Here is a 26,970-nt window from a genome sequence, read left to right as displayed (position 1 = left end):
GCCTCAAATCAAATGCACTCTCATGGTGCAGTGGGCCCAAGTAAAGATGGCGACTACACAGGTGTGATAATACCAAATAAGACAGCCAGCCTACAATCAGGGAATGGCTGCTTGGCACACCAGTGCAAATAAATAATCTGCAGCAGTGTTCACACAGAGTATGCACAGCAACTGGATCCTAGCCTATTCATAACGCCATGTGGTGGGCTGACCAGCGCTAACTGTAATGCGTCCCGTGTGAACAGAGGCCACAACTTACAAAGCCATCAGAGCCCAACTGCACCTCAAAAAGTAAAAGTAAAAAAAGTGCACTAGAACATATCAAAATATGTAAGGTATTAGTTAATATTATGGCCACAATACATAAGCTGGCAACCCACGTCAAGGGTCCTCACACTTGCCAGTCCTAGTCTAACAGCAAAAACTACAACAGGAGGAAAAAAAGGAGGAAAAAACCTCCACTATTCTAGAAAAAACACCACAGAAAAACAGGCAAAGGTGCTTACCTGTCTAGGCCTCAAATCAAATGCACTCTCATGGTGCAGTGGGCCCAAGTAAAGATGGCGACTACACAGGTGTGATAATACCAAATAAGACAGCCAGCCTACAATCAGGGAATGGCTGCTTGGCACACCAGTGCAAATAAATAATCTGCAGCAGTGTTCACACAGAGTATGCACAGCAACTGGATCCTAGCCTATTCATAACGCCATGTGGTGGGCTGACCAGTGCTAACTGTAATGCGTCCCGTGTGAACAGAGGCCACAACTTACAAAGCCATCAGAGCCCAACTGCAACTCAAAAAGTAAAAGTAAAAAAAGTGCACTAGAACATATCAAAATATGTAAGGTATTAGTTAATATTATGGCCACAATACATAAGCTGGCAACCCACGTCAAGGGTCCTCACGCTTGCCAGTCCTAGTCTAACAGCAAAAACTACAACAGGAAGAAAAAAAGGAGGAAAAAACCTCCACTATTCTAGAAAAAACACCACAGAAAAACAGGCAAAGGTGCTTACCTGTCTAGGCCTCAAATCAAATGCACTCTCATGGTGCAGTGGGCCAAGTAAAGATGGCGACTACACAGGTGTGATAATACCAAATAAGACAGCCAGCCTACAATCAGGGAATGGCTGCTTGGCACACCAGTGCAAATAAATAATCTGCAGCAGTGTTCACACAGAGTATGCACAGCAACTGGATCCTAGCCTATTCGTAACGCCATGTGGCGGGCTGACCAGCGCTAACTGGTGGTGGTAATATTGGCGGTGAGTTGGAGAGGAAAAAACATACACAGGCAGAAAAACAGGATTTAGCACAGGAGGCCACTCTAGCTAGATAGGACAGGATAGGACAGAGTTCTGTGCGGTCAGTATTAAAAACCCTTCAAAAATATCCACAGCAGAATATACAAAAACTTCCTACATCTAACTAAAGATGTAGCAGTGTATATCTGCAACTCCAGCGAATCCTACAATCAGGACAGGAATACAAACAAAAACAAGCACACAGCAGTGTGCCACAGACACAAAAAAACAAACACTTATCTTTGCTGAATTTGGCAGCTAAGCAGGAGAAGCCAGAAAGTGATACAACACTTCACAAGGAACATTGACAACTGGCAAGGGCTAATGAATCCTGCACACCTAAATATCCCAGTCAGAATTGCACTCAGCAGATACACCTGGCCAGGACTGCAACTCAGAGACAACTGCATTCCCACCTACAACCACTGGAGGGAACCCAAGAGCAGAATTCACAACAGTACCCCCCCTTGAGGAGGGGTCACCTAACCCTCACCAGGGCCCCCAGAACGATCAGGATGAGCCAGATGAAAGGCACGGACCAAATCAGCAGCATGGACATCAGAGGCAAAAACCCAAGAATTATCCTCCTGGCCATAACCCTTCCATTTGACCAGGTACTGAAGCTTCCGCCTCGAAAAATGGGAATCCAAAATCTTCTCAGCAACATATTCCAACTCCCCATCAACCAACACAGGGGCCGGAAGATCAACAGAGGGAACAACGGGCTCCACATATTTCCGCAACAAAGATCTATGGAAGACATTATGGATAGCAAAAGAGGCCGGAAGCGCCAGTCGAAAAGACACCGGATTAATAATCTCAGAAATCCTGTAAGGACCAATAAACTGAGGCTTAAACTTAGGAGAAGAAACCTTCATAGGAACATGATGGGAAGACAACCAGACCAGATCCCCAACCCGAAGCCGGGAACCAACACACCGACGACGATTAGCAAAACGTTGAGCCTCCTCTTGAGACAACACCAAATTGTCCACCACATGAGCCCAAATCTGCTGCAACCTGTCCACCACAGAATCCACACCAGGACAGTCAGAAGGCTCAACCTGCCCAGAAGAAAAACGAGGATGAAAACCAAAATTACAAAAGAAAGGCGAAACCAAGGTAGCCGAACTAGCCCGATTATTAAGGGCAAACTCGGCCAATGGCAAGAAAGCCACCCAATCATCCTGATCAGCAGACACAAAGCATCTCAAATAAGTCTCCAAAGTCTGATTAGTTCGCTCGGTCTGTCCATTTGTCTGAGGATGAAATGCAGAAGAAAAAGACAAATCAATGCCCAGCCTAGCACAAAAGGCCCACCAAAACCTAGAAACAAACTGGGAACCTCTGTCGGACACAATATTTTCCGGAATACCATGCAAACGAACCTCATGCTGAAAAAACAACGGAACCAAATCTGAAGAGGAAGGCAATTTAGGCAAAGGCACCAAATGAGCCATCTTAGAGAACCGGTCACAAACAACCCAGATAACAGACATCTTCTGGGAGACCAGAAGATCAGAAATAAAATCCATTGAAATATGCGTCCAGGGCCTCTCAGGGACTGGCAATGGCAAAAGCAACCCACTAGCACGGGAACAATAAGGCTTGGCCCGTGCACAAGTCCCACAGGACTGCACAAAAGAACGCACATCACGCGACAATGAGGGCCACCCAAAGGACCTACCAACCAAATCTCTGGTACCAAAAATGCCAGGATGACCAGCCAACACGGAACAGTGAACCTCAGAAATCACTCTACTAGTCCATCTGTCAAGAACAAACAGTTTCCCCACAGGACAGCGGTCAGGTTTTTCAGCCTGAAATTCCTAAAGAACCCGTCGTAAATCAGGGAAAATGGCAGAAAGGACCACCCCCTCTTTTTCAGAATACCGACTGGCTCTAAGATCTCAGGAGAATCAGGCAAAAAACTCCTAGAGAGGGCATCAGCCTTAATATTCTTAGAACCCGGAAGGTACGAGACCACGAAATCAAAACGGGAAAAAAACAAGGACCATCGAGCCTCTATAGGATTCAGCCGTTTAGCAGACTCGAGGTAAATCAAATTCTTATGATCGGTCTAGACCACAATACGGTGCTTAGCTCCCTCAAGCCAATGTCGCCACTCCTCAAATGCCTACTTCATAGCCAACAACTCCAGATTGCCGACATCATAATTGCGTTCAGCAGGCGAAAACTTATGGGAAAAGAAGACACACGGTTTCATTAAGGAACCATCAGGATCCCTCTGAGACAAAACGGCCCCTGCCCCAATCTCAGAAGCGTCAACCTCAACCTGAAACGGAAGAGAAACATCCGGTTGGCGCAACACCGGAGCAGAAGTAAATCGACGTTTAAGCTCCTTAAAGGCACAGACAGCCGCAGAGGACCAATTCGCCACATCAGCGCCTTTCTTCGTCAAATCGGTCAAGGGTTTAACCACGCTGGAAAAATTAGCAATGAAACGGCGATAAAAATTTGCAAAACCCAAAATTTCTGAAGGCTCTTCACGGATGTGGGCTGAATCCAATCATGAATGGCCTGAACCTTAACCGGATCCATCTCTATAGACGAGGGAGAAAAAATAAAGCCCAAAAAAGAACCTTCTGCACCCCAAAGAGACACTTAGACCCTTTCACAAACAAAGCATTGTCATGAAGGATCTGAAATACCATCCTGACCTGTTGCACATGAGACTCCCAATCATCGGAAAAAATCAAAATATCGTCCAAATATACAATCAAGAATTTATCAAGATAAGTCCGGAAGATATCATGCATGAAGGACTGAAAAACAGATGGAGCATTAGAGAGTCTGAATGGCATCACAAGGTATTCAAAATGGCCTTCGGGCATGTTAAACGCAGTTTTCCATTCATCACCCTGCTTAATACGAACAAGATTATATGCTCCTCGAAGGTCAATCTTCGTAAACCAACTAGCTCCCTTAATCCTAGCAAACAAATCGGAAAGCAAAGGTAAAGGGTATTGAAACTTGACCGTGATTTTATTCAAGAGGCGATAATCTATACAGGGTCTCAAGGAACCATCCTTCCTAGCAACAAAAAGAATCCCGCTCCCAACGGTGAAGAAGATGGTCGAATATGCCCTTTCTCCAAAGACTCCTTAATATAGCTCCGCATGGCGGTATGTTCAGGCACAGACAGGTTGAAATGTCGACCCTTAGGAAACTTACAGCCTGGAATCAAGTCAATAGCACAATCGCAGTCCCTGTGCGGTGGAAGGAAACTGGACTTGGGCTCATCGAATACATCCTGAAAATCAGACAAAAGCTCTGGAATTTCAGAAGAGGAAGAAGAGGAGATTGACATCAAAGGAACATCATTATGAACCCCCTGACAACCCCAACTAGTCAGACATGGACTTCCAATCCAACACAGGATTATGTACCTGCAACCACGGAATACCCAGCACGATAGCATCATGCAAGTTATGCAACACCAGAAATCGACAATCTTCCTGATGGGCTGGCGCCATGCGCATGGTCACCTGTGTCCAAAGCTGGGGCTTATTTTTAGCCAAGGGTGTAGCATCAATGCCCCTTAAAGGAATAAGGTTCTGCAAAGGTTGCAAGGGAAAACCACAACGCTTGGCAAACTCAAAGTCCATTAAATTCAAGGCGGCGCCTCAATCCACAAACGCCATGACAGAAAATGATGACAATGAGCAGATCAAGGACACAAATAACAAAAATTTAGGTTGTACAGTACTGATGGTAATTGAACTGGCGATCCTCTTTGTCCGCTTAGGGCAGACAGAAATTACATGAGAAGTGTCGCCACAATAATAACACAACCTATTTTGACGTCTGAAACCTTGTCGTTCCGTTCTGGACAGAATTCTATCACACTGCATAGGCTCAGAAATTTGCTCTGAGGATAACGCCACAGCACGCACAGTTCTGCGCTCCCGCAAGCGCCGGTCAATCTGAATGGCCAGAGACATAGAATCACTCAGACCACCATAACATCTTTAACGGATTCAGAAAGCCCCATTCTGAAAATTGCCGCCAAAGCATCATTATTCCATTTAGTCAACACAGACCATTTTCTGAATTTCTGACAATACAATTCTGCCGCCTCTTGACCCTGAGACAGGGCCAACAAGGTCTTCTCAGCTTGATCCACAGAATTAGGTTCATCATATAATAATCCCAAAGCCTGAAAAAAGGAGTCAATATTAAGCTAAGCCGGATTCCCAGATTCCAGGGAAAACGCCCAATCCTGCGGGTCGCCACGCAGCAGGGAGATTACGATTTTTACCTGCTGAATGGAATCACCAGAGGATCGAGGTCTCAGAACAAAAAACAGTTTACAGTTGTTTTTAAAACTCAAAAATTTGGACCTGTCACCAGAAAACAAATCAGGAGTAGGAATCTTCGGTTCTAAAGCAGGAGTCTGAACAATATAATCAGAAATACCCTGCACCCTAGCAGCAAGCTGGTCTACACGAGAAGCTAATTCCTGAACATTCATGCTTGCACCAGGCTCCTCAGCCACCCAGATATTAAGAGGGAAGAGAACACAAAACAGACTGGAGAAAAAAAAATGGCTCAAGACTTTTCTTCCCTTCTTCTGAGATGCATTTAACTCATTGTGGGCCAGTTGTACTGTTATGATCCGGTGACCTTGGAGCAGCATGAGAACTTTCACTAGAGAAGGTGGTCACAATACTGACCGCAATCCTGAACTTAACACCGCAACTAGAAGTAGCCGTGGAGTGTACCTAACAATCCTAGACACCTCGTCACAGCCGGAGAACTAAATACCCCTAAAGATGGAAATAGGAATACTATCTTGCCTCAGAGCAGATCCCCAAAGGATAGACAGCCCCCCACAAATATTGGCGGTGAGTTGGAGAGGAAAAAACATACACAGGCAGAAAAACAGGATTTAGCACAGGAGGCCACTCTAGCTAGATAGGACAGGATAGGACAGAGTTCTGTACGGTCAGTATTAAAAACCCTTCAAAAATATCCACAGCAGAATATACAAAAACTTCCTACATCTAACTAAAGATATAGGAGTGTATATCTGCAACTCCAGCGAATCCTACAATCAGAGCAGGAATACAAACAAAAACAAGCACACAGCAGTGTGCCACAGACACAAAAAACAAACACTTATCTTTGCTGAATTTGGCAGCTAAGCAGGAGAAGCTAGAAAGTGATACAACACTTTACAAGGAACATTGACAACTGGCAAGGGCTAATGAATCCTGCACACCTAAATATCCCAGTCAGAATTGCACTCAGCAGATACACCTGGCCAGGACTGCGACTCAGAGACAACTGCATTCCCACCTACAATCACTGGAGGGAACCCAAGAGCAGAATTCACAACACACAGGCAACAATCAGAAGACACTTGTTTGGGCTAAAGAACACAAGGAATGGACATTAGACCAGTGGAAATCTGTGCTTTGGTATGATGAGTCCAAATTTGAGATCTTTGGTTCCAACCACGTGTCTTTGTGCGACGCAGAAAAGGTGAACGGATGGACTCAACATGCCCTTTTTCCCACCGTGAAGCATGGAGGAGGAGGTGTGATGGTGTGGGGGCAGGGGTGAACCCAGCCTTTCTGCTGCCTGAGGCGAACTGCAAAATGCCGCCCCAGCCCCCTCCCCATCGTAAAATCAGTACAAATAAATCTGGTTTACTCTTTACTAGCCTAACCTGATGCACATGTACAATATATACACTTTTAAATAGGAATATATTTAGGAAATAGGAAAGATTTTTTAAGCCTCCACCATGACAAGGGAGACTCTTTTGGCCCAGCTCTACTCTACTCTAACGTATTAAACATTTGTTAAAATATCCAATACAATTTAGGTATATTTTTATTTTTCAATTTTTAAAATGATCAATAATATCACATATAGGGGACAAATACCATTGCACCATGACCAAATCATATATTACCACCACATAGTGACCTATAATACCACATACAAAGGAACAAATACCACCACACCATGTCCAGACAACATATTAACACCACATAGAGACCTATAAAACCACATACAATAAGCAAATACCACCACACTATGTTCAGACACCATATTACCACCTCAGTGACAGAATAATACCACATACAAGGAACAAATACCACCACACCATGACCAGACCACATATTACAACCACATACAAGGAACAAATAACGCCACACCATAGCCGGACAACATATTACCACCACATAGTGACTGAATGCTACAATACTGATCATTAACAAAAAAAAACACAATACTAATATCACCTTAAGTGCTTTTATACACAGGAGAGCTGTACTTGGTATGCAGTGTCTGTGTATAGGTAATACAGTGATCATCGATGACATTATACACAGGAGCTTTGTTTATAGTGTCAGTGTACAGGAAATACAGTGATCACCAGTGACATTATACACAGGAGCTCTGTATATAGTGTATAGTGTACAGGTAATACAGTGATCACCAGTGACGCACACAGGAGGTCTGTATACAATGTCATTGTACAGGTAATACAGTGATCACCAGTGACATTATACACAGGAGCTCTGTATATAGTGTATAGTGTACAGGTAATACAGTGATCACCAGTGACGTACACAGGAGCTCTGTATATAGTGTCAGTGTACAGGTAATATAGTGATGACCGGTGACATTATACACAGGAGCTCTGTATACAATGTCAGTGTACAGGTAATACAGTGATCACCAGTGACATTATACACAGGAGCTCTGTATATAGTGTATAGTGTACAGGTAATACAGTGATCACCAGTGACATACACAGGAGCTCCGTATATAGTGTCAGTGTACAGGTAATATAGTGATCACCGGTGACATTATACACAGGAGGTCTGTATATAGTGTCAGTGTACAGGTAATACAGTGATCACCAGTGACATTATACACAGGAGCTCTGTATATAATGTATAGGTAATACAGTGATCACCGGTGACATTATACACCGGACCGCTGTATATAGTATGCAGTGTATAGAGGGTGTGTACATGTAATACACTAACTCACCAGTGACATCTCTAGGTGAAGTCCTTCATCTTCGCTTTTAATCTTCATCCAGCACAGACCGCCATCACTTCTTCCAGCCATGGAAGTTCTCTAGAGCACCACTTCCAGAACACATTACTTAATTTTATCCCAAAGTCTAAACTACACCAGATGAAGAAAAAAAGCGACAGTGTTGCTCTGCACATTAACAGGACCGCCTCCCCTATTTAAAACAGTATCCTCAAAAAAATAAAATAAATACATCACTGCAGTAATAATATCCCTTAATTAGCATATAAATCAGGAATTGAACAATCCACAAAATAGATTATCTGTGTAGAAAGGTGCATATTAAAACTTATCCTTTATTAGGTAAAATTGTAAAAAGCCAAATTAGTCAAACAAAAACAAAGGGGTACCACAGTGAAGGAAGTGCCATATAACCAACGAACAGAAAAAGGGGGGGAGGGTTGTTAAAAAGGTACCACTGGCCTCTCAGATCCTCAATTTTAATCTGACCTGATAGCAAAATGACTATAGCTGTTATAGGGAAAGAAAGAACAGAGAGAAAGAAAGGAGAAATTAAGAACAGAGAGAGAAAGAAAGAGGGGAAAGAAAGAACAGAGAGAGAAAGTAAGAACAGAGAGAGAAAGAAAGAGGGGAAAGAATGAATGAAAGAAAGAACAGAGAGCGAGAGAGAAAGAAAGGAAGGAAGGAACAGAGAGAGAAAGAGGGGAAAGAAAGAAAGAACAGAGAGAGAAAGGAGGGAAAGAAAAAGAATAGATAGCGAAAGAGAGAACAGAGAGAAAGAGGGGAAAGAAACAGAGAGAAAGAAAGAGGGGAAAGAATGTACAGCGAAAGAAAGAAAATAGAGAGAGCGAGAAAGAGGGGAAGAAACAGAGAGATAGAAAGAACAGAGCGAAAAAAGAAAGAAAGGAGAGAGAGAGAGAACAGAGAAAAAAGAACACAGATAGAAAGAACAGAGAAAGAAAGAACAGAGAGAAAGAAAGGAAGATTAGAGAGGGAAAGAAAGAACAGAGAGAGAAAGAAAGAAAGATTAGAGAGGGAAAGAAAGAACAGAGAGAGAAAGAAAGAAAGATTAGAGAGGGAAAGAAAGATTCTATAAAGATACTACAGCAGCTTGGCTCCCATTGTAATGCCCACCTGAGCCTCCCAATGCAGGACATATCATGATCCGCTAACATGGCCGGCATCCCCGATTCCAAGGCGATCCCGCTGTCGGAGGACACTGTGATAGATCTGAATCATTCCCTGAAGTGCCTCCATGGTTCTGTCACAATCTCCTCCTGAAATTGCCTAATTTCCTGTCAGCTTCCAGCATATCACTTCCGGTGGAACATCACATGCGAGTTTTAAAGTGCTCCTCGGGGCTCCGCCGTGTACTCCTATGTCTGCGGGAAAAGTAAGCTCCCGGCCGGGACAGCGGGGCAGACTCTCAAAATCGGAACTCTCCCACTGGATCCATGATGGTTAGTGTTGTGAATTCCGCTCTTGGGCTCCTTCTGGTGGTTGTAAATAGCATTTTTGTGAGTTCTGCTCTTTGGCTCCCTCCTGTGGTTATTAGTGGTATGGCTGCTTCTTGGATTTAGCTTCAGCAGCTGTTTTCACTGATCGTCTTTCTGGCTCGGCTATATTAGTCTGGCCTTATCCCTCATTCAATGCCAGTTGTCAATTGTTCCTGCCTGGAGTCATTGCTCTTAGGACTTTCCTGACACTCTGACCAGTTCATCAAAGCTAAGTCCTTGCTTGTCCTTTTGCGGTTCTCTTGTTGTGGACTTTGTTGTTCAGCACTTTCTTTGCTTTTGTTCATTTGTCCAGCTTTTCAGTATGGATCTATTCAGTTAAGCTGGAAGCTCTGGGCAGCAGAGTTTGCCCTCCACACCTTTAATCAGGTGTGGAGATTTTTGCATTTCTCTGCGGTGGACTTTTTCTAGTTTTTTTTACTGACCGCACAGTGTTCTGTTCTGTACTATTTTTATTTAGCTAGAAGTGGCCTCCTGTGCTAAATCTTGTTTCATACTACGCATGTCATTTCCTTCTCCTCTCAGTCATTATTTGTGGGGGGCTAATCTATCCTTTGGGGATTTTCTCTGAGGCAAGATAGTTTTCCTGCTTCTATCTTTAGGGGTAGTTAGCTCTTAGGCTGTGACGAGATGCCTAGGCCGAGTTAGGAGCATTCCACGGCTACTTCTAGTGTTGTGTTGAGCTTAGGGACTGCGGTCAGTATAGTTGCCACCTGCTTAGAGCTAGATGCATGTCGCTCCCTAATCACCAGATCATAACAGGTTAGGAGGTATGAAATTTGCTCCTCACCATTCACCGACTTCGTACACGCACGGCTCCGCACACTTCATACACACACGTTTCCGCTTTGTATGCCTTGTACACACATGGCTCCACTCAGTGCACATGCGGCTCTGCTCCGTACACCTTGTACACATGCGGCCACGCTACGTACACCTCGTACACACATGTCTCCACTCCTTGTACACATGCGGCTCTGCTCCATACACCTGGTACTTAAGCAATTCCACGCCATACACACAAGGCTTTGCTCCGCTCTGTACACACATGGCTCAGCTCTGTACACTTCGTACACACAGGGCTCAATTTTGCACACTCAGTAAAGATCCGGCTCTGCTCCGTACACCAAGTACACACATGGCTCCGCTCCATACACTTTGTACACACACGGCTCCCCTCCGTACACCACGTACTTATGCAGCTCTGTGCCATTCACCCCGCAGACACACGGCTCTGCACCGCTCCATACACATACAAGGCTCAGCTCCATACACTCCATACTCCCTGTACACACGCGGCTCAGCTCTGTGCACCTCGCACACGTGCAGCTTCGTTCCATACACCTTGCACACGCGCGGCTCTGCTCCATACACCTCGTACACACATGGCTCCGCTACATCCACACTGTAAACCCCTCATGACCCCACACATAAACTTCACCTCATCCAGCACCAAGACACCCAGCACAGCAGAGTCCTGCATGCATACACCGAGGCCACTAATCATGTGACCATTGAATCCTCCCCTCCTGTTACCTCATCACAGGTCCTGTGTGCACAGAAACCAGAACAGCCTTCTTTGAGCAGCCCAAGCAGATGCAGGAGAAGAGAAACTTCAGCTTCAGGACCTGTGATGATGTCACGATCTTGTGACCGGTCACATGAGGCGGAGAGGGCTGGAAGGAAGGATTCAGGATGCAAATTCAGTTACTATAGAAGCAGAATATGCCGCCCTCTCTCTCCATTGAAGGCAGTGCCGCTTGAGGTTAAGTACTCAACTTGCCACATGGTAGCGGCGCCCCTTTGTGGGGGTGCTTTGCTGGTGAAACTGTTGGGGATTTATTCAAAATTGAAGGCATGCTGAACCAGCTTGGCTACCACAGCATCTTGCAGCGGCATGCTATTCCATCCGGTTTGCGTTTAGTTGGATCATCATTTATTTTTCTAAAGGACAATGACCCCAAACACACCTCCAGGCTGTGTAAGGGCTATTTGACCAAAAAGGAGAGTGATGGGGTGCTACGCCAGATGACCTGGCCTCCACAGTCACCAGGCGTGAACCCAATTAAGATGGTTTGGGGTGAGCTGGACCGCAGAGTGAAGGCAAAAGGGCCAACAAGTGCTAAGCATCTCTGGGAACTCCTTCAAGATTGTTGGCAGACCATTCCCGGTGACTACCTCTTGAAGCTCATCAAGAGAATGCCAAGAGTGTGCAAAGCAGTCATCAAAGCAAAAGGTGGCTACTTTGAAGAACATAGAATATAAGACATAATATCAGTTGTTTCACACTTTTTTGTTAAGTATATAATTCCACATGTGTTAATTTACAATATTCATAGTCATGAAAATACAGAAAAATCTTTAAATGAAAAGGTGTGTCCAAACTTTTGGTCTGTACTGTATATTTAACAGAAAGATAGAAGAAAAGCCAGAAATTCATCTGCCGTCTTCTGTAAAATCACTGCAGGAGCCGACAGGATAGAAGAGATGGATTACATACAGTAAATGCAAAAAGAATAGGTAGATATATAGAGGTCAGTGACAAATACAATTAGTACAGAGTGTGTGCAAATTACTAGACATGTATTTAATTAATTAAAAAAAGTATTTTTCGGAAAAAATTTTTGCAACCAGCAGAGGGAAAGCAAATGACTGGGGGCAGATATTTATAGCTTGGGAAGGGGTAATACCCATGGAGCTTCACAGACTATTAATATACGCTCACAGCTGTATACTGAGCCTTTACTGGCTATTATAATGGGAGACCCCCCAAAAACATATGAGGTCCCCCATGATTAATAGCCTGCAAAGGCTATGCAGACAGCTGCGGGCTGAAATTAATAGCCTAGGAAGGGGCCATGGATATTGGTCCCCTCGGCTATAAGCATCATCACTCAGCTGCCCCAGAAAAGGTGCATCTCTAAGATGAGCCAATTCCAGCACTTAACCTCGCTCTTCCCACTTGCCCTGTAGTGGTGGCAAGTGGCATAATAGTTGTGGGGATTGATGTCACCATCAGGTGACATCAAGCCCCAAGGTTAGTTATGGAGAAGCATCAATAAGATGCCCCTATTACTAACCCCATAGTCAAATTGTTAAGAAAACACAGACACCCAGTAAAGAATCCTTTAATCCACACCTAATACCTGCGAAGCCCTCGATCTCCTGTAACAAAAGTAAATAACAAACCAACAATATACTCATACCTGTCTATCGTTGTGTCCCACGCAGTAATCCATATCTGGGGAATCTACAGTTTTCAACCTGGACGGTGCCAAGATGCGACCGTCAAGGTTGAAAACCACTTTTGAATGAGCTGCTGAGAGCGGAGCTTCAGTGATTTGCAGTGACGTAACTGAAGCTGCACTCCCTCACAGCCTGCACTGTGGTGAACTCTGGACTGTGGGAAAATGACAGTGCAGGGTTGATGAAATAACAGTCCTTGATGCTGCTGCATTAAACTAATCGTATTTCCTATTCTGTTATAATACTGGTCTTATCTGCACTTTGTCAACGGTGAGGTGTGGCAGTAGAGATAGCATGTTACTGCCATCTAGTCAGGGATTATCGCCTTATAAATTATAATCCTGGCTGTTGCTTTTTTCCATGCACTCAGTGACATATTCATGTTTATATGGTGATCTATACTAAAATTCAATCACAGCTAGCAGTGTTACTTGCATTCCTCCAGAGTTTGTTGCTGTCATGTACAAGAAAAAATTATTTTCAGGGCCAGGTTAAATCCCTTCTATTTTCCACAATAATACCTCTCTTATCTACAATTTGTCTACAGTGAGGTGTTGCAGTAGGTATAGAATATGACAGGCATCTAGTCAGGGACTATTACCTTATAAATCCTTAGCCTTGCTGCTGCTTTTTTCCATGGATTCATTCACAGATTTATTTTTTCTACTGTGATCTGTACTCAGAAATTCATCAAAGCTGACAGCGTTACTTGCATTCCTCTAGATTTGTTGCTGCCACGTACAGCAAAAATCTTTTCAAGGCTGGTTCAAATCCCTTCTATATTCTACAATAATATCACTCGTATCTGCAGATCCTGAAGGGTGAGATGTGGCAGTAGGTACAGTGTATAACAGACATCTAGTCAGGGTATATTTCCTTATAAATTCTAAGCCTTGCTTTTTACATGGACTCATTGACTGATTCATGTTTTTTACGGTGATTTATACTCAGAAATTCATCAAAGCAGGCAAAATTACCTGATTTAATGTGTCCATTCACAGTTTCTCTCGAGCATCTGTATTATTATTATTATTATATTTATTTATATAGCACCATTGATTCCATGGTGCTGTATATGAGAACGGGTTACATACAAATTACAGATATCACTTACAGTAAGCAAACTAATAATGACAGACTGATACAGAGGGGCGAGGACCCTGCCCTTGCGGGCTTACATTCTACAGGATGGTGGGGATGGAGACAATAGGTTGAGGGTGGTAGGAGAACCGGAGTTGGTGAGGTGGTAGCTTCAGTAGTGGTGAGTAGGCAGCGGGGTCAGTGCTGGCTGTAGGCTTTCCTGAAGAGGTGCGTTTTCTGGTTCCATCTGAAGGATCCGAATGTGGTTGATAGTCGGATGTGTTGGGGCAAAAAATTCCAGAGGATGGGGGATATTCTGGAGAAGTCTTGGAGGCGGTTGGCTGAGGAGTGGATAAGTGTGGAGGAGAGAAGGAGGTCTTGGGAGGACCGGAGATTACATGAGGGAAGATATCGGGAGATTAGTTCAGAGATATATGGAGGAGACAGGTTATGGATGGCTTTATAGGTCAATATTTGCAAATGACACTAAACTCTGCAGGGTAATCAATACAGGGGAGGACAAGTTTATATTACAGGATGATTTATGTAAACTAGAAGCTTGGGCTGATAAATGGCAAATGAGCTTTAATGGGGATAAATGTAAGGTCATGCACTTGGGTAGAAGTAATAAGATGTATAACTATGTACTTAATTCTAAAACTCTGGGCAAAACCGTCAATGAAAAAGACCTGGGTGTATGGGTGGATGACAAACTCATATTCAGTGGCCAGTGTCAGGCAGCTGCTACTAAGGCAAATAAAATAATGGGATGCATTAAAAGAGGCATAGATGCTCATGAGGAGAACATCATTTTACCTCTATACAAGTCACTAGTTCGACCACACTTAGAATACTGTGCACAGTTCTGGTCTCCGATGTATAAGAAAGACATAGCTGAACTAGAGCGGGTGCAGAGAAGAGCGACAAAGGTTATTAGAGGACTGGGGGGTCTGCAATACCAAGATAGGTTATTACACTTGGGGCTATTTAGTTTGGAAAAACGAAGACTAAGGGGTGATCTTATTTTAATGTATAAATATATGAGGGGACAGTACAAAGACATTTCTGATGATCTTTTTAGTCATAGACCTGAGACAGGGACAAGGAGGCATCCTCTACGTCTGGAAGAAAGAAGGTTTAAGCATAATAACAGACGCGGATTCTTTACTGTAAGAGCAGTGAGACTATGGAACTCTCTGCCTTACTCTCTGCCGTATGATATTGTAATGAGTAATTTGTTACTTAAATTTAAGAGGGGACTGGATACCTTTCTGGAAAAGTATAATGTTACAGGGTATATATACTAGATTCCTTGATAGGGCGTTGATCCAGGGAACTAGTCTGATTGCCGTATGTGGAGTCGGGAAGGAATTTTTTTCCCCAATGTGGAGCTTACTCTTTGCCACATGGGTTTTTTTTTGCCTTCCTCTGGATCAACATGTTAGGGCATGTAAGGTTAGGCTATGGGTTGAACTAGATGGACTTAAAGTCTTCCTTCAACCTTAATAACTATGTAACTATGTAACTATTAGTAATTTGAACTGGATATGCTGAGGGAATGGGAGCCAGTGAAGAGATTTGCAGAGGGGAAGTGGAGGAGTATGGAGTATAGTCAGGCAGCAGAGTTATGGATGGACTGGAGAGGTGCAAGGGTGTTAGCAGGGAGGCCACAGAAAAGGATGTTGCAGTAGTCAAGGCAGGAGATGATGAGGGCATGCACAAGTATTTTAGTAGATTGACAGTTGAGGAAAAGATGGATTCTGGAGATATTTTTGAGCTGGAGGCGACAAGAGATGGACAGAACTTGGATGTGCGGTTTGAAGGACAGGGCAGAGTCAAGGGTTACTCCAAGGCAGCAGACTTCCGGTACGGGGGAAAGCGTGATGTCGTTAGTTGCGATAGATAGGTCATGTATGGAAGATCTATGAGATGGAGGAAAGATGATGAGTTCAGATTTGTCCACATTGAGTGTGAGGAAGCGAAGAGGAGAAGAAGGAGGATATGGCTGGATTCTGGACAGCAGAGAGGTGACGTCTGGTCCAGAAAGCTAGATCTGAGTGTCATCAGCATAAAGGTGGTACTGGAATCCTTGGGACTTTGAGTTTTCCCAGGCCAAGTGTATAGATTGAGAAGAGTAGGGGTCCTAGAACAGAGCCTTGGGGGACTCCAACAGGAGGTAGTGTGGGAGTGGGAGAAGCTGAATGTATGGTTGGAAAGGTATGAGGAGATCCAGGATAGGGTGAGGTCTTTGATGCCAAAAGAGGAGAGGATCTGTAGTAGGAGGCAGTGGTCAACTGTGTCAAAAGCAGAGGACAGGTCTAGAAGGAGGAGTACAGAGTATTGTCCGGTAGCTTTGGCTGTAAGCAGGTCATTAGTGATTTTGGTCAGGGCTGTCTAAGTTGAGTGATTGGGGCGGAAACCAGATTGTAGATTGTCAAAGAGCAAGTTACATGAGAAGTGGGAGGAAAGTTCAGCATGGACATGCTGCTCCAGGAGTTTGGAAGCGAATGGGAGCATCGATATTGGGCGATAGCTGGACATAGCTGTTGGGTCGAGGGTTGGCTTTTTAAAGATAGGCGTGATTGTGGCATGTTTGAAAGCAGAAGGGAAGGTGCCAGAAGTTAGTGATAGGTTGAAGAGGTGGGTTAGGGATGGGATAAATGTGGTGGTGAGGTTGGGGAGGAGGTGGGATGGGATGGTGTCAAGCGCACAGGTGGTGAGGTGAAATTTGGAGAGGAGACAATTAAGCCCCCCTTCAGTGATCTTGGAGAGGGAGGTTATGGGGTTTGGGCATTGGTCTGGTATACAAAGGGGTTGTGATGGTTGAACAATGAAGACTTGCCTTGTTTGGTCGATCTTATTTTTAAAGTGTGTATCAAAGTCCTCAGCAGAGATAAGGGAGGTTGGAAGAGGCGGAGGAGGGAGTTAAAGGTTTTGAATAACTGTTTGGGGTTGTAAGATAAGGAGGATATGAGGGTTGTAAAGTAGGCCTGTTTAGCAGAGGTGAGAGCAGATTTAAAAGCGAGTGTTGCCTGTTTGAATGCAGTGAAGTCGTCTTGCGAATGTGTTTTCTTCCAATGCTGCTCTGCAACCCTGGACAGTTGCCAGAGCTTTTTAGTGGTGTTATTGTGCCAGGGTTGTCAATTGATACGTCGCACTCTGCCATGAACGAGATGTGCGACCATGTCAATAGCTGATGCGAGCGTGGCATTGTAGAAAGCAGTGGCAGTGTCTGTGTCGTGGAGTGAGGATATGGATGCCAGTGGTAGGATAGAGTCAGAGAGCGTGTGACGCCTATCCTACCACTGGCATCCATATCCTCATTCCACGACACAGACACTACCACTGCTTTCTACAATGCCACTCTCGCATCAGCTATTGACATGGTCGCTCCTCCTACCCTAGACCTGGTCTTCACCCGTCTCTGCTCTCTATCTAACTTCACCACCTCCCCTCTCCCTCTATTTGACCACCATCTGCTCACTTTCTCATCCCTGTCCTCCTCACTGGTCTCCCATGCCCAGCAACAAGGGCACCCCTGCAGAAACCTTGCACATCTAGTGTGGCATCATGGAGGGTTCGCGTCCCTGCAGATCGGGTGAAAGGGTTAACTCCAATTTCACCCGATCTGCAGGGACGGGGGAGTGGTACTTCAGCCCAGGGGGGATGGCTTTTAGCCCACATGGCTACGATTGCTTTGATTGGCTGTTTCACTTTCAGTAGCCAATCAGAGGAATTTGTAATATTTCACCAATGAAACTTGGTGAAATATTACAATTCAGCCATGGCCGATGCTGCAATATCATTGACCTTGGCTGGAGACCCCGATCTGACCCCCCCACTGACTGACAGCGGCGATCTGCAGCCGCCGTCAGTGTTTCCTACCCGTCCGTCCTGTCCTCCGCGCCATCCTCTCCCCTCCGTCCTGTCCGATCCCTCCCTCTTTTACCTCCGGAGTCCCGGGGTACCTCCCGGAGTCCCGGGGTCCCTCCCGGTGTCTGTCCGGCATCTAGGATGGGCGCCGCCATCTTCCAAAATGGTGGGCGCATGCGCAGTGCACCTGCCGAATCTGCCGGCCGGCAGATCGTTCATTCATTTTGATCACTGTGATCAAAATAAAAAAAATAGCAAATAGTGCGGAGTTTAATAATTATCACCCCCATAGGTAGGAAACATCATAAAATAAAGAACATATTTTTATTTTTATTTTTCCACTAGGGTTAGGGTTAGAACTTGGGTTAGGGTTAGAACTAGGGTTAGGGTTAGAATTAAGGTTAGAACTAGGGTTAAGGTTAGAACTAGGGTTAGGGTTAGAATTAGGGTATGTGCACACGGTGCGGATTTGGCTGCGGATTCGCAGCAGTTTTCCATGCAGTGTACAGTACCATGTAAACCTATGGAAAACCAAATTCACTGTACCCATGGTGCAGAAAATACCAAGCGGAAACACAGCATTGTATTTTCCGCAGCATGTCAATTCTTTGTGTGGATTCTGCAGCGTTTTACACCTGTTGCTCAATAGGACTCCGCAGGTGCAAAACCGCAAGTGAAATCCGCACAAAAAACGCAGGAAATCCGCAGTAAATCCACAGGTAAAACGCAGTGCATTTTACCTGCGGATTTTTCAAAAACGGTGCTGAAAAATCAACACACAAATCTGCAATGGGGGCACATAGCCTTAGGGTTAGGGTTGGAATTAGAGTTAGGGTTGGGATTAGGGTTGGGGTTGGAATTAGGGAAAAGATTAGGGTTAGCGGTGTGTTGGGGTTAGGGTTAGGCTCAAAGTGCTCAAGACACATCTAGATAAGTTCCTTGGGTGGTCTAGTTTACAAAATGGGGTCACTTGTGTGGGGTTTCTACTGTTTAGGCACATCAGGGGCTCTGGAAATGCAACATGACGCCTGCAGACCATTCCATCAAAGTCTGCATTTCAAAACATCACTACTTCCCTTCCGAGCCCCGACGTGTGCCCAAACAGTGGTTTACCCCAACATATGGAATATCGGCGTACTCAGAACAAACTGGACAACAACTTTTGGGGTCAAGTTTCTCCTGTTACCCTTGTGAAAATAAAAAATTACAGACTTAAAAATCATTTTTTAAGAAAAAAAAAAGTTTTTTTCACAAATAAACGCAAAAATTATCGACCTAAATTTACCACTAACATGAAGCCCAACATGTCACAAAAAACATTCTCAGAATCGCTAGAATCCGTTAAGGAGTTCCTGAGTTACCTTATAAAGGGACACTGGTCAGAATTGCAAAAAATGGCCAGGTCATTAAGGTCAAAATAGGCTGGGTCATGAAGGGGTTAAAAAGGATGTGTCTGATCATGTCTCACACACGACATGGCCAGATAAGGTGTAAATTATAAAATTCAATTTCCTGGTGAATTTTTATTCACCACTGAAAATATTGCAAAATCGCAGCAAAAATACTTTGAACAGTGGAGGAGTATTTTTTTTTTCTTATTTACTTTGCATTGTATACAAGTCATTATCCTGGAAAGATTGTTCCTTAACATATTTCCAGTCAAATCCATTTTAACTGCGGTTTTGTATGTTTTATCGTCTGTCCGTGAAAGGGGCATAATATACTGACAACATTGTTCCCTGCAGCAACATGGGATTCAGAGATGCTTCCAGGGTCTTCTCCATGCTGTTCCCATGCCATTTCAGTGCTGTTTCCACCATTTTCAGCAATTTGTACAGCCATTCCAAAGTCCTGGTTACTTGAGTTACTCATTGACTTCCATTATAATCGTTACTCGGGTCAAGTACCCGAGCATTACGATTTGATTGACTTAAGTAATGAGTTCCCTTAGCATTACAATTTGCGTGACTCAAGTAATGAGTACCAGAGCATTTTAGTGCTCGCTCATCACTATTCACTGGTCATTTCTCTTTGATCATGCTATTCTACAAAATAGAAATAATGCCGCTCAAACTTTTTCTTAGGCTCGTGCATCATTGCAGGCTGAAATGCAACAGAAAGAGCGAGAAGCTCTGCTTCAGAAGCAGAGGATTCGAGAACTCGAGCAGTTGCAGGAGCAGCTGCAGGGAGCTCTAGCACAAGAAATCAAAGCACGTCAAGATGAAGAGGAGTACAGACATGCCCAGGCCAAGTATGTATTTTTGCTGCTTATAGTTTACTATTATTTTCTCGTTACAAACAGTAAAATTACTTTTAGGCATTATTTTAATTTGACTGATATGAATTATCAAATGCTTAAAGAAAAATCAGATTTTTAAACATTTATATTTGTCTGTATATATTACATTCTGTTTTATAGTCATTAATTAGTTAATGCCTATACAAATAAGTGAGACTTGTGAATTGTATTTCATGTACATGTTAATGGATGGATGGACATTAGTGATGAGTGGGTATACTCATAACTTGGTTTCCCCCGAGCATTCTCTGATGGTCTTCAAGTATTTTGGCGTGCACGGAGATTTAGTTTTAGTCACCGCAGCTGCATGATCTGCAACTGCTAGTCATCCTGAATACATGTGGGGGTTGCCTGTTTGTTAGGGAATTCCCACATGTACTCAGCCTGTGTAGCAGCTGCAAATCACGCAGCTGCGGTGACTAAAACTAAATCTCCGAGCACGTCAAAATCCTCGGAGACCATCAGAGCATGCTCAGGCAAACCCAAGTAATGAGTATACTCACTCATCACTAATGGACATTGTACGGCAGCACATAGAGTTTCAATAAATGAGAAATTACCTCAGAGTATAAATGGTGTAGAAAAGAGGTGCATTGTGGACTTTACTGGGCAATGGGTTATGCGTATGAGCTATGGAACAATACAAAACATATAGCTCTGGCAAAAATAAAGAGACCACTGCAAAATTTTCAGGTTGTTTGATTTTTCTCTTCATAGATATATGTTTGAGTAAGATGTAAATTCTTCTTTTATTCTATAAATTTCTGACAACATGTCTCCAAATTTCCAAGCAATAAATTGTTTTTTTTTTCTGAAAAAGAAAAAATGGTCAAAAAACCCCCAGTGCTTTCAGACCTCAAATAATGCAAAGAAAACAAGTTCATAATCATTTAGAAACAACAATACTAATGTTTTCACTCAGGAAGAGTTCAGAAATCAATATTTTGTGAAATAACCATAATTTTTAATAACAGCTTTCATGTGTCTTGCCATGCTTTCCACCAGTCTTTCACACTGCTTCTGGAGGAAAAATGTAAGTACCGGTAGTTCTTCTGTGATGGCTTGTGACTATCCATCATCCTCTTGATTACATTTCAGAGGTTTTCAATGAGGTTCAGGTCTGGAGATTGGGCTACCCATGACATGGTTTTAATGTGGTGGTCTCAATTTTTGCCAGAGCTGTATATGCTATGTAGATGTGTAGTGGGCTCTAGAAGAGTTTGTCTTCCAGGCAAATAAGTTACATATAGTGACAAAAACAATTATTAGTTTTACTCGGTTTCTAATTTTTTATCTTCTTTGTACTTGTTTTTGCTTATTTCTGGGATTTTTGTGCCCACAATCTGCAATAGGGATAAAGTATGCTGTATAAACTCCATTTGCACACTGCAGAATTAGACAATTTATTTGGATTTTTCCCCTATTCACCTATTGTAATATGAAGAGTCAAAATGCAATAAGCAGTAGGGATAATTCTTTTTATATACTAGGCGACAAGGCTTTGTTTCTGGCAAGTTGCAGGGGCAGAAGATGTTAAATGATTTCCTCCACTTTTGTAGATATTGCCATACAAAATCAGAATACACAGTACACAATAATAATATGCAGTCCTTGCTGCTGTTCCTCCACAGGCTGCTCATTCAGGAAGAGGATAATTTGCGAGTTCTGCTTAAGATGCGGGAAGAACAGAAACATTTTGTGGAAAGAGCTCAGAGAGAGAAACAAGAACTGCAACAGGAGATGGAGATAAAGAACAAAGAACTACAGGAGGCACAGAGACAGCTAGAAGATGTAAGGGAAAACAGACAAAAGGCGGACAGAGACGTACAGGTGTGTGATCATTCTACTAATTTAGTTCTATGAAGCCAGGTGCCCCAAACCTCCAGATGCAGACTTTTTCCTGTACCACTGGTTGAAGAAAGTGTCTTCTAAAAACTGAAACTCTGGCAGTAGGTTTGAAAGTTGATTTTACATCCATCTTCAATCTGAAAAGTTCCAACTAGCTCATTTTTAAATATACCAGCCCATAGTAGAACCCCACCTCCACTTTTCTGGCATCTTAGTAGAAGTTGAGGTCTGTACTCATTGATCCAACCAGGGCCCCATCTATCTGGTCCATCAAGTGACACTCTCATCAAGCAATAAAATCACCACAACCGTCTTTCGTTTCTGCTGTTCTAAGGACAGCCCTACATACTGAACATACATAAATCTACATGCCATCAATATTAGAGATGAGCGAATATTTCAGCGTTCGGATCACGATTCCTGAATTTGCAATATTTGCCAATTTAATCATAGATTAAATTGCCGAATATAGCCGAACATACACAGCACAAAAGCTGGTGTTTCCCAAGCTGTGTGACAGCATGGGGAACACCGGCACAGCACTTCTGATTGGCAGTGAAATCATCCCCACCGGTCAGAGAGCCACGGTTCCCACGATGTCAGAAGGCAGCGTGAGCGCTCAGCTGTGATTTGAGGTAAAAAGTTTACCTGCGGTCACTGGTGTCAGCTGATGGGACTACAGCTCCCATCATCTGACACCTGCTGCCGCTAATAACAGTGAAAGCAGGAGCTGCGAATGGGAGTATTCATCAGATGCTGCTGCTCTGTAAATAAATATATATATATTTTTTAAAACCCTGTGGGGTCCCCCCCCATTTTTGACAACCAGCCTTGCTAAAGCTGACAGCTAGGGGCTGGTATTCTCAGGCTGGTAAGGGTCCATGGATATTGACCCCCCCCAGCCTAAAAATAGCAACCCGCAGCTGCCCCAAAAAGGCACATCTATTAGATGTGCCAATTCTGGCGCTTTGCCAGGCTCTTCCCACTATCGTTGTAGCGGTGGCAAATGGGGTTTATATTTGTAGGGTTGATGTCACCTTTGTATTGTCAGGTGATATTAAGCCCCGAGGTTAGTAAAGGAAAGGCGTCAATAAGATGTCCCCATTAATAACCCCATAGTCACATTGTATAAAAACACACACACCAAGAAAAAAGTCCTTTAATTTAAAAAATGACACAGACTGTCATAGAAATTAATAATCTTAATTTCTATTACCGCAGTTGAAATTCACCGCAGTGAAATTCTCCCTGTGAACTCACTTCTGCACCAATCAACTTTCTCATGGTGCTAGTGGGGATCTCACCAAGGTCATCACAGTTCACCCTGGCTGGGAATGCAGCCTCAGTCACGTTACTGCTAGTCACTGAGGCTACGCTCTCAGCAGTTCAGTTACCAGGGGTTCACAGCCTGGACGGTCACTTCTTGGCACCATCCAGGTGGAAAAGGATTTCTCCCCAGACAAGGATTATGGCATGGGACAGAATCACAGAGGTGAGGGATATTGTGGTTTTATTATTTTTGGTTTATTACAGGAGAACGAGGGCTTCTGTGAAATTAGGTGAGATTGTATGTATGGTGTAATTAAGATTATTAAAGGAGTCTGTGTCATTTTTCTTCAATTAAAGGACTTTATTCTTGGTGTGTGTTTTTATACAATGTGACTATGGGGTTAGTAATGGGGGCATCTTATTGATGCCTATCCATAACCTCGGGGCTTGATGTCACCTGACAATACAAAGGTGACATCAACTCCCCCAACTATCACCCCTCTTGCCACCCCTACAGGGCAAGTGAGAAGAGCGAGGCTAAGTGCCAGAATTGGCACATCTTAGAGATGCGCTTTTTCTGGGGCGGCTGAGAGATGATGTTTTTAGCCTGGGGGGCAGTATATATGGCCCCTTCCTAGGGTATTACTATCAGCCCGCAGCTGTCTGCATAGCCTTTGCTGGTTGTTAATTACAGGGGACACTACATCATTTTTTTAGGGTCCCCCATTTTAATAGCATGTAATTTTAAAATTACATGGGAGACCACGCCATTTTTTTTCAGAAAAATAATCTTTTATTAATTAAATACATGTACAGTAAGCTGCGCACACACACACTGTAGTAATTGTATGTGTCACTGACATCTAGATATCAATATATTTGTATTTACTGTATGTAATCCATCTATGGTATCCTGCCGGCTCCTGCTATGATTTTACACTACCATGGCTGCTGAATTGCTGGCTTTTCTTCGATCTATATAAAATACACACACCTTCTCATTTAAAGATTTTTCTGTATTTTCATTTGACTATGAAAATTGTACACTCACACTGAAAGCATCAAAACTATGAATTAACACATGTGGAATTATATACTTAACAAAAAAGTGTGAAACAACTGAAATTATGTCTTATATTCTAGGTTCTATCTGACATCTATATGTCTATGTATTCTATATGTATATATCTATTCTAACCTGTTACACTGTGATTTTACTGAACGCGGCACATGAATTACCGGCTTTTATTCTGTCATTTACTGAATGTTACCGACTTTTTCTAATTTTAAGAAAAATGCTTGTGTTACCGATCACGAATCCAAATGTACCATATTTGTGCCGAATTTATGTTTGCCGATCGTTTTTCGCTCATCTCTAGTCAATATCCAGCAACGTTTGAGGAATTTGCAGTCAGCGTTCACTTTTTTTCATCCCAACAGATCTTTGATACATTATAAAAACATGAAAGGTGACTTTGATAAAGCTCCTCCTCTTTGCAAATACTCAACTTCACCACCATTATCATCGCACTATCTGACAATCTAAAGCAATTCTTTGACACTTTTCACTCCCTCATAAGTCGTAAAGCGGAGGCCCCTATCACCAACGTCAGCGATGACAATCTAGCCACCTGTTTAAAAAAAAAAAAGGTGAATAAAATCTGACAGGAAATTTGTTCCCAATTTTGAATGGCATGGATCACCTTCCCTCCCGAACTTCATCAAGTTCACTTTCTGCCATTGAACTAGTCACAATAGTGGCAAACTAAAAATAAACACAAGCAGCTCACCATTCCATTTGAGTGCACGGATCCTAGCTCCACAGCAAAGCCAATCCAGCACCAATCCAAAGGACAACAGGTAATCCAGCAGTTTGTTAAAAAAGACTTTTATTTGAATCCACTAAAAGCATGTGATGGCAAAATCAAAGCCAGAGGAAAAAACATTCTGCAAGAGAATTGTTATGGTTGACTCATTTCGGAGTAATGCTTCTTACTTATATTACTAATAACCTCAGAGGGATCATAGAGGTTAAGAGTATCACACTGAAATGCGTCAACCATAACAGTTCTCTTGCGCAATGTTCTTTACTCTTTCTTTGATCTTGCCATCACATGCTTTTAGTCGATTCAAATAAAGGCCTTTTTTTTTTTAAACAAAGAGCTTGGTTACCTGCTGTCCTTTGGATTGCTTCTGGATTGATGTCACAGTAGAAGTTACCAGTCTCTTTTCTTCTCTCTCTCTACCTACTTCATGAGTGACCCTATTCTTTGACACTGATTTCAGTCCCTCTCATAGCTGTTATTACCCACCTAAGAAAATATTGAACTTCTCTCTTTCTTACGATATCTTTCCCTCCTCTTTCAAACATGCTATCATAAATAGAGTTGAGCGAATATGTTTGGGAACGTTCACTGAATCTGAATTTGCCATATTGATGCCGAATTTATGTTTGACGATTGTTTCCAAACATACAGTCATGGCCAAAAGTATTCACACCCCTGCAATACTGTCAGATAATACTCAGTTTCTTCCTGAAAATGATTGCAATCACAAATTCTTTGTTATTATTATCTTCATTTAATTTGCCTTAAATGAAAAAAACACAAAAAGAATTGTCCTAAAGCCAAATTGGATATAATTTCACACCAAACATAAAAAAGGGGGTGGACAAAGGTATTGGTACCCTTTGAAAAATCATGTGATGCTTCTCTAATTTGTGTAATTAACAGCACCTGTAACTTACCTGTGGCACCTAACAGGTGTTGGCAATAACTAAATCATACTTGCAGCCAGTTGACATGGATTAAAGTTGACTCAACCTCTGTCCTGTGTCCTTGTGTGTACCACATTGAGCATGGAGAAAAGAAAGAAGACCAAAGAACTGTCTGAGGACTTGAGAAACCAAATTGTGAGGAAGCATGAGCAACCTCAAGGCTACAGGTCCATCTCCAAAGAGCTGAATGTTCCTGTGTCTACCGTGCGCAGTGTCATCAAGAAGTTTACAGCCCATGTCACTGTGGCTAACCTCCCTAGATGTGGACGGAAAAGAAAAATTGACAAGAGATTTCAATGCAAGATTGTGCGGATGTTGGATAAAGAACCTCGACTAACATCCAAACAAGTTCAAGCTGCCCTGCAGTCCGAGGGTACAACAGTGTCAACCCGTACTATCCGTCGGCGTCTGAATGAAAAGGGACTGTATGGTAGGAGACCCAGGAAGACCCCACTTCTTACCCTGAGACATAAAAAAGCCAGGCTGGAGTTTGCCAAATCTTACCTGAAAAAGCCTAAAACGTTTTGGAAGAATGCTCTCTGGTCAGATGAGACAAAAGTAGAGCTTTTTGGGCAAAAGCATCAACATAGAGTTTACAGGAGAAAAAAAGAGGCATTCAAAGAAAAGAACACGGTCCCTACAGTCAAACATGGCAGAGGTTCCCTGATGTTTTGGGGTTGCTTTGCTGCCTCTGGCACTGGACTGCTTGACCG

The 26,970-nt window shown here is 43.2% G+C and overlaps 1 protein-coding gene across 2 annotated transcripts in view; it reads left to right on the top strand.

Annotated features, from left to right (window-relative positions):
• DEF6 (DEF6 guanine nucleotide exchange factor) overlaps window positions 1-26,970 on the top strand; it is an 854,760-nt gene that overhangs the window by 704,519 nt on the left and 123,271 nt on the right. For both annotated transcript variants that reach the window (XM_069756575.1, XM_069756576.1), the window contains exons 8-9: window positions 20,150-20,316; window positions 21,996-22,194. In XM_069756575.1, coding sequence (XP_069612676.1) covers window positions 20,150-20,316; window positions 21,996-22,194 — 366 coding nt within the window. The remainder of the gene's footprint in view (window positions 1-20,149; window positions 20,317-21,995; window positions 22,195-26,970) is intronic.

The sequence above is a fragment of the Ranitomeya imitator genome, chromosome 3 (assembly GCF_032444005.1).
Source record: "Ranitomeya imitator isolate aRanImi1 chromosome 3, aRanImi1.pri, whole genome shotgun sequence".
Classification (NCBI taxonomy): Eukaryota; Metazoa; Chordata; class Amphibia; order Anura; family Dendrobatidae; genus Ranitomeya; species Ranitomeya imitator.
This window is presented reverse-complemented; position numbering and strand designations above follow the sequence as displayed.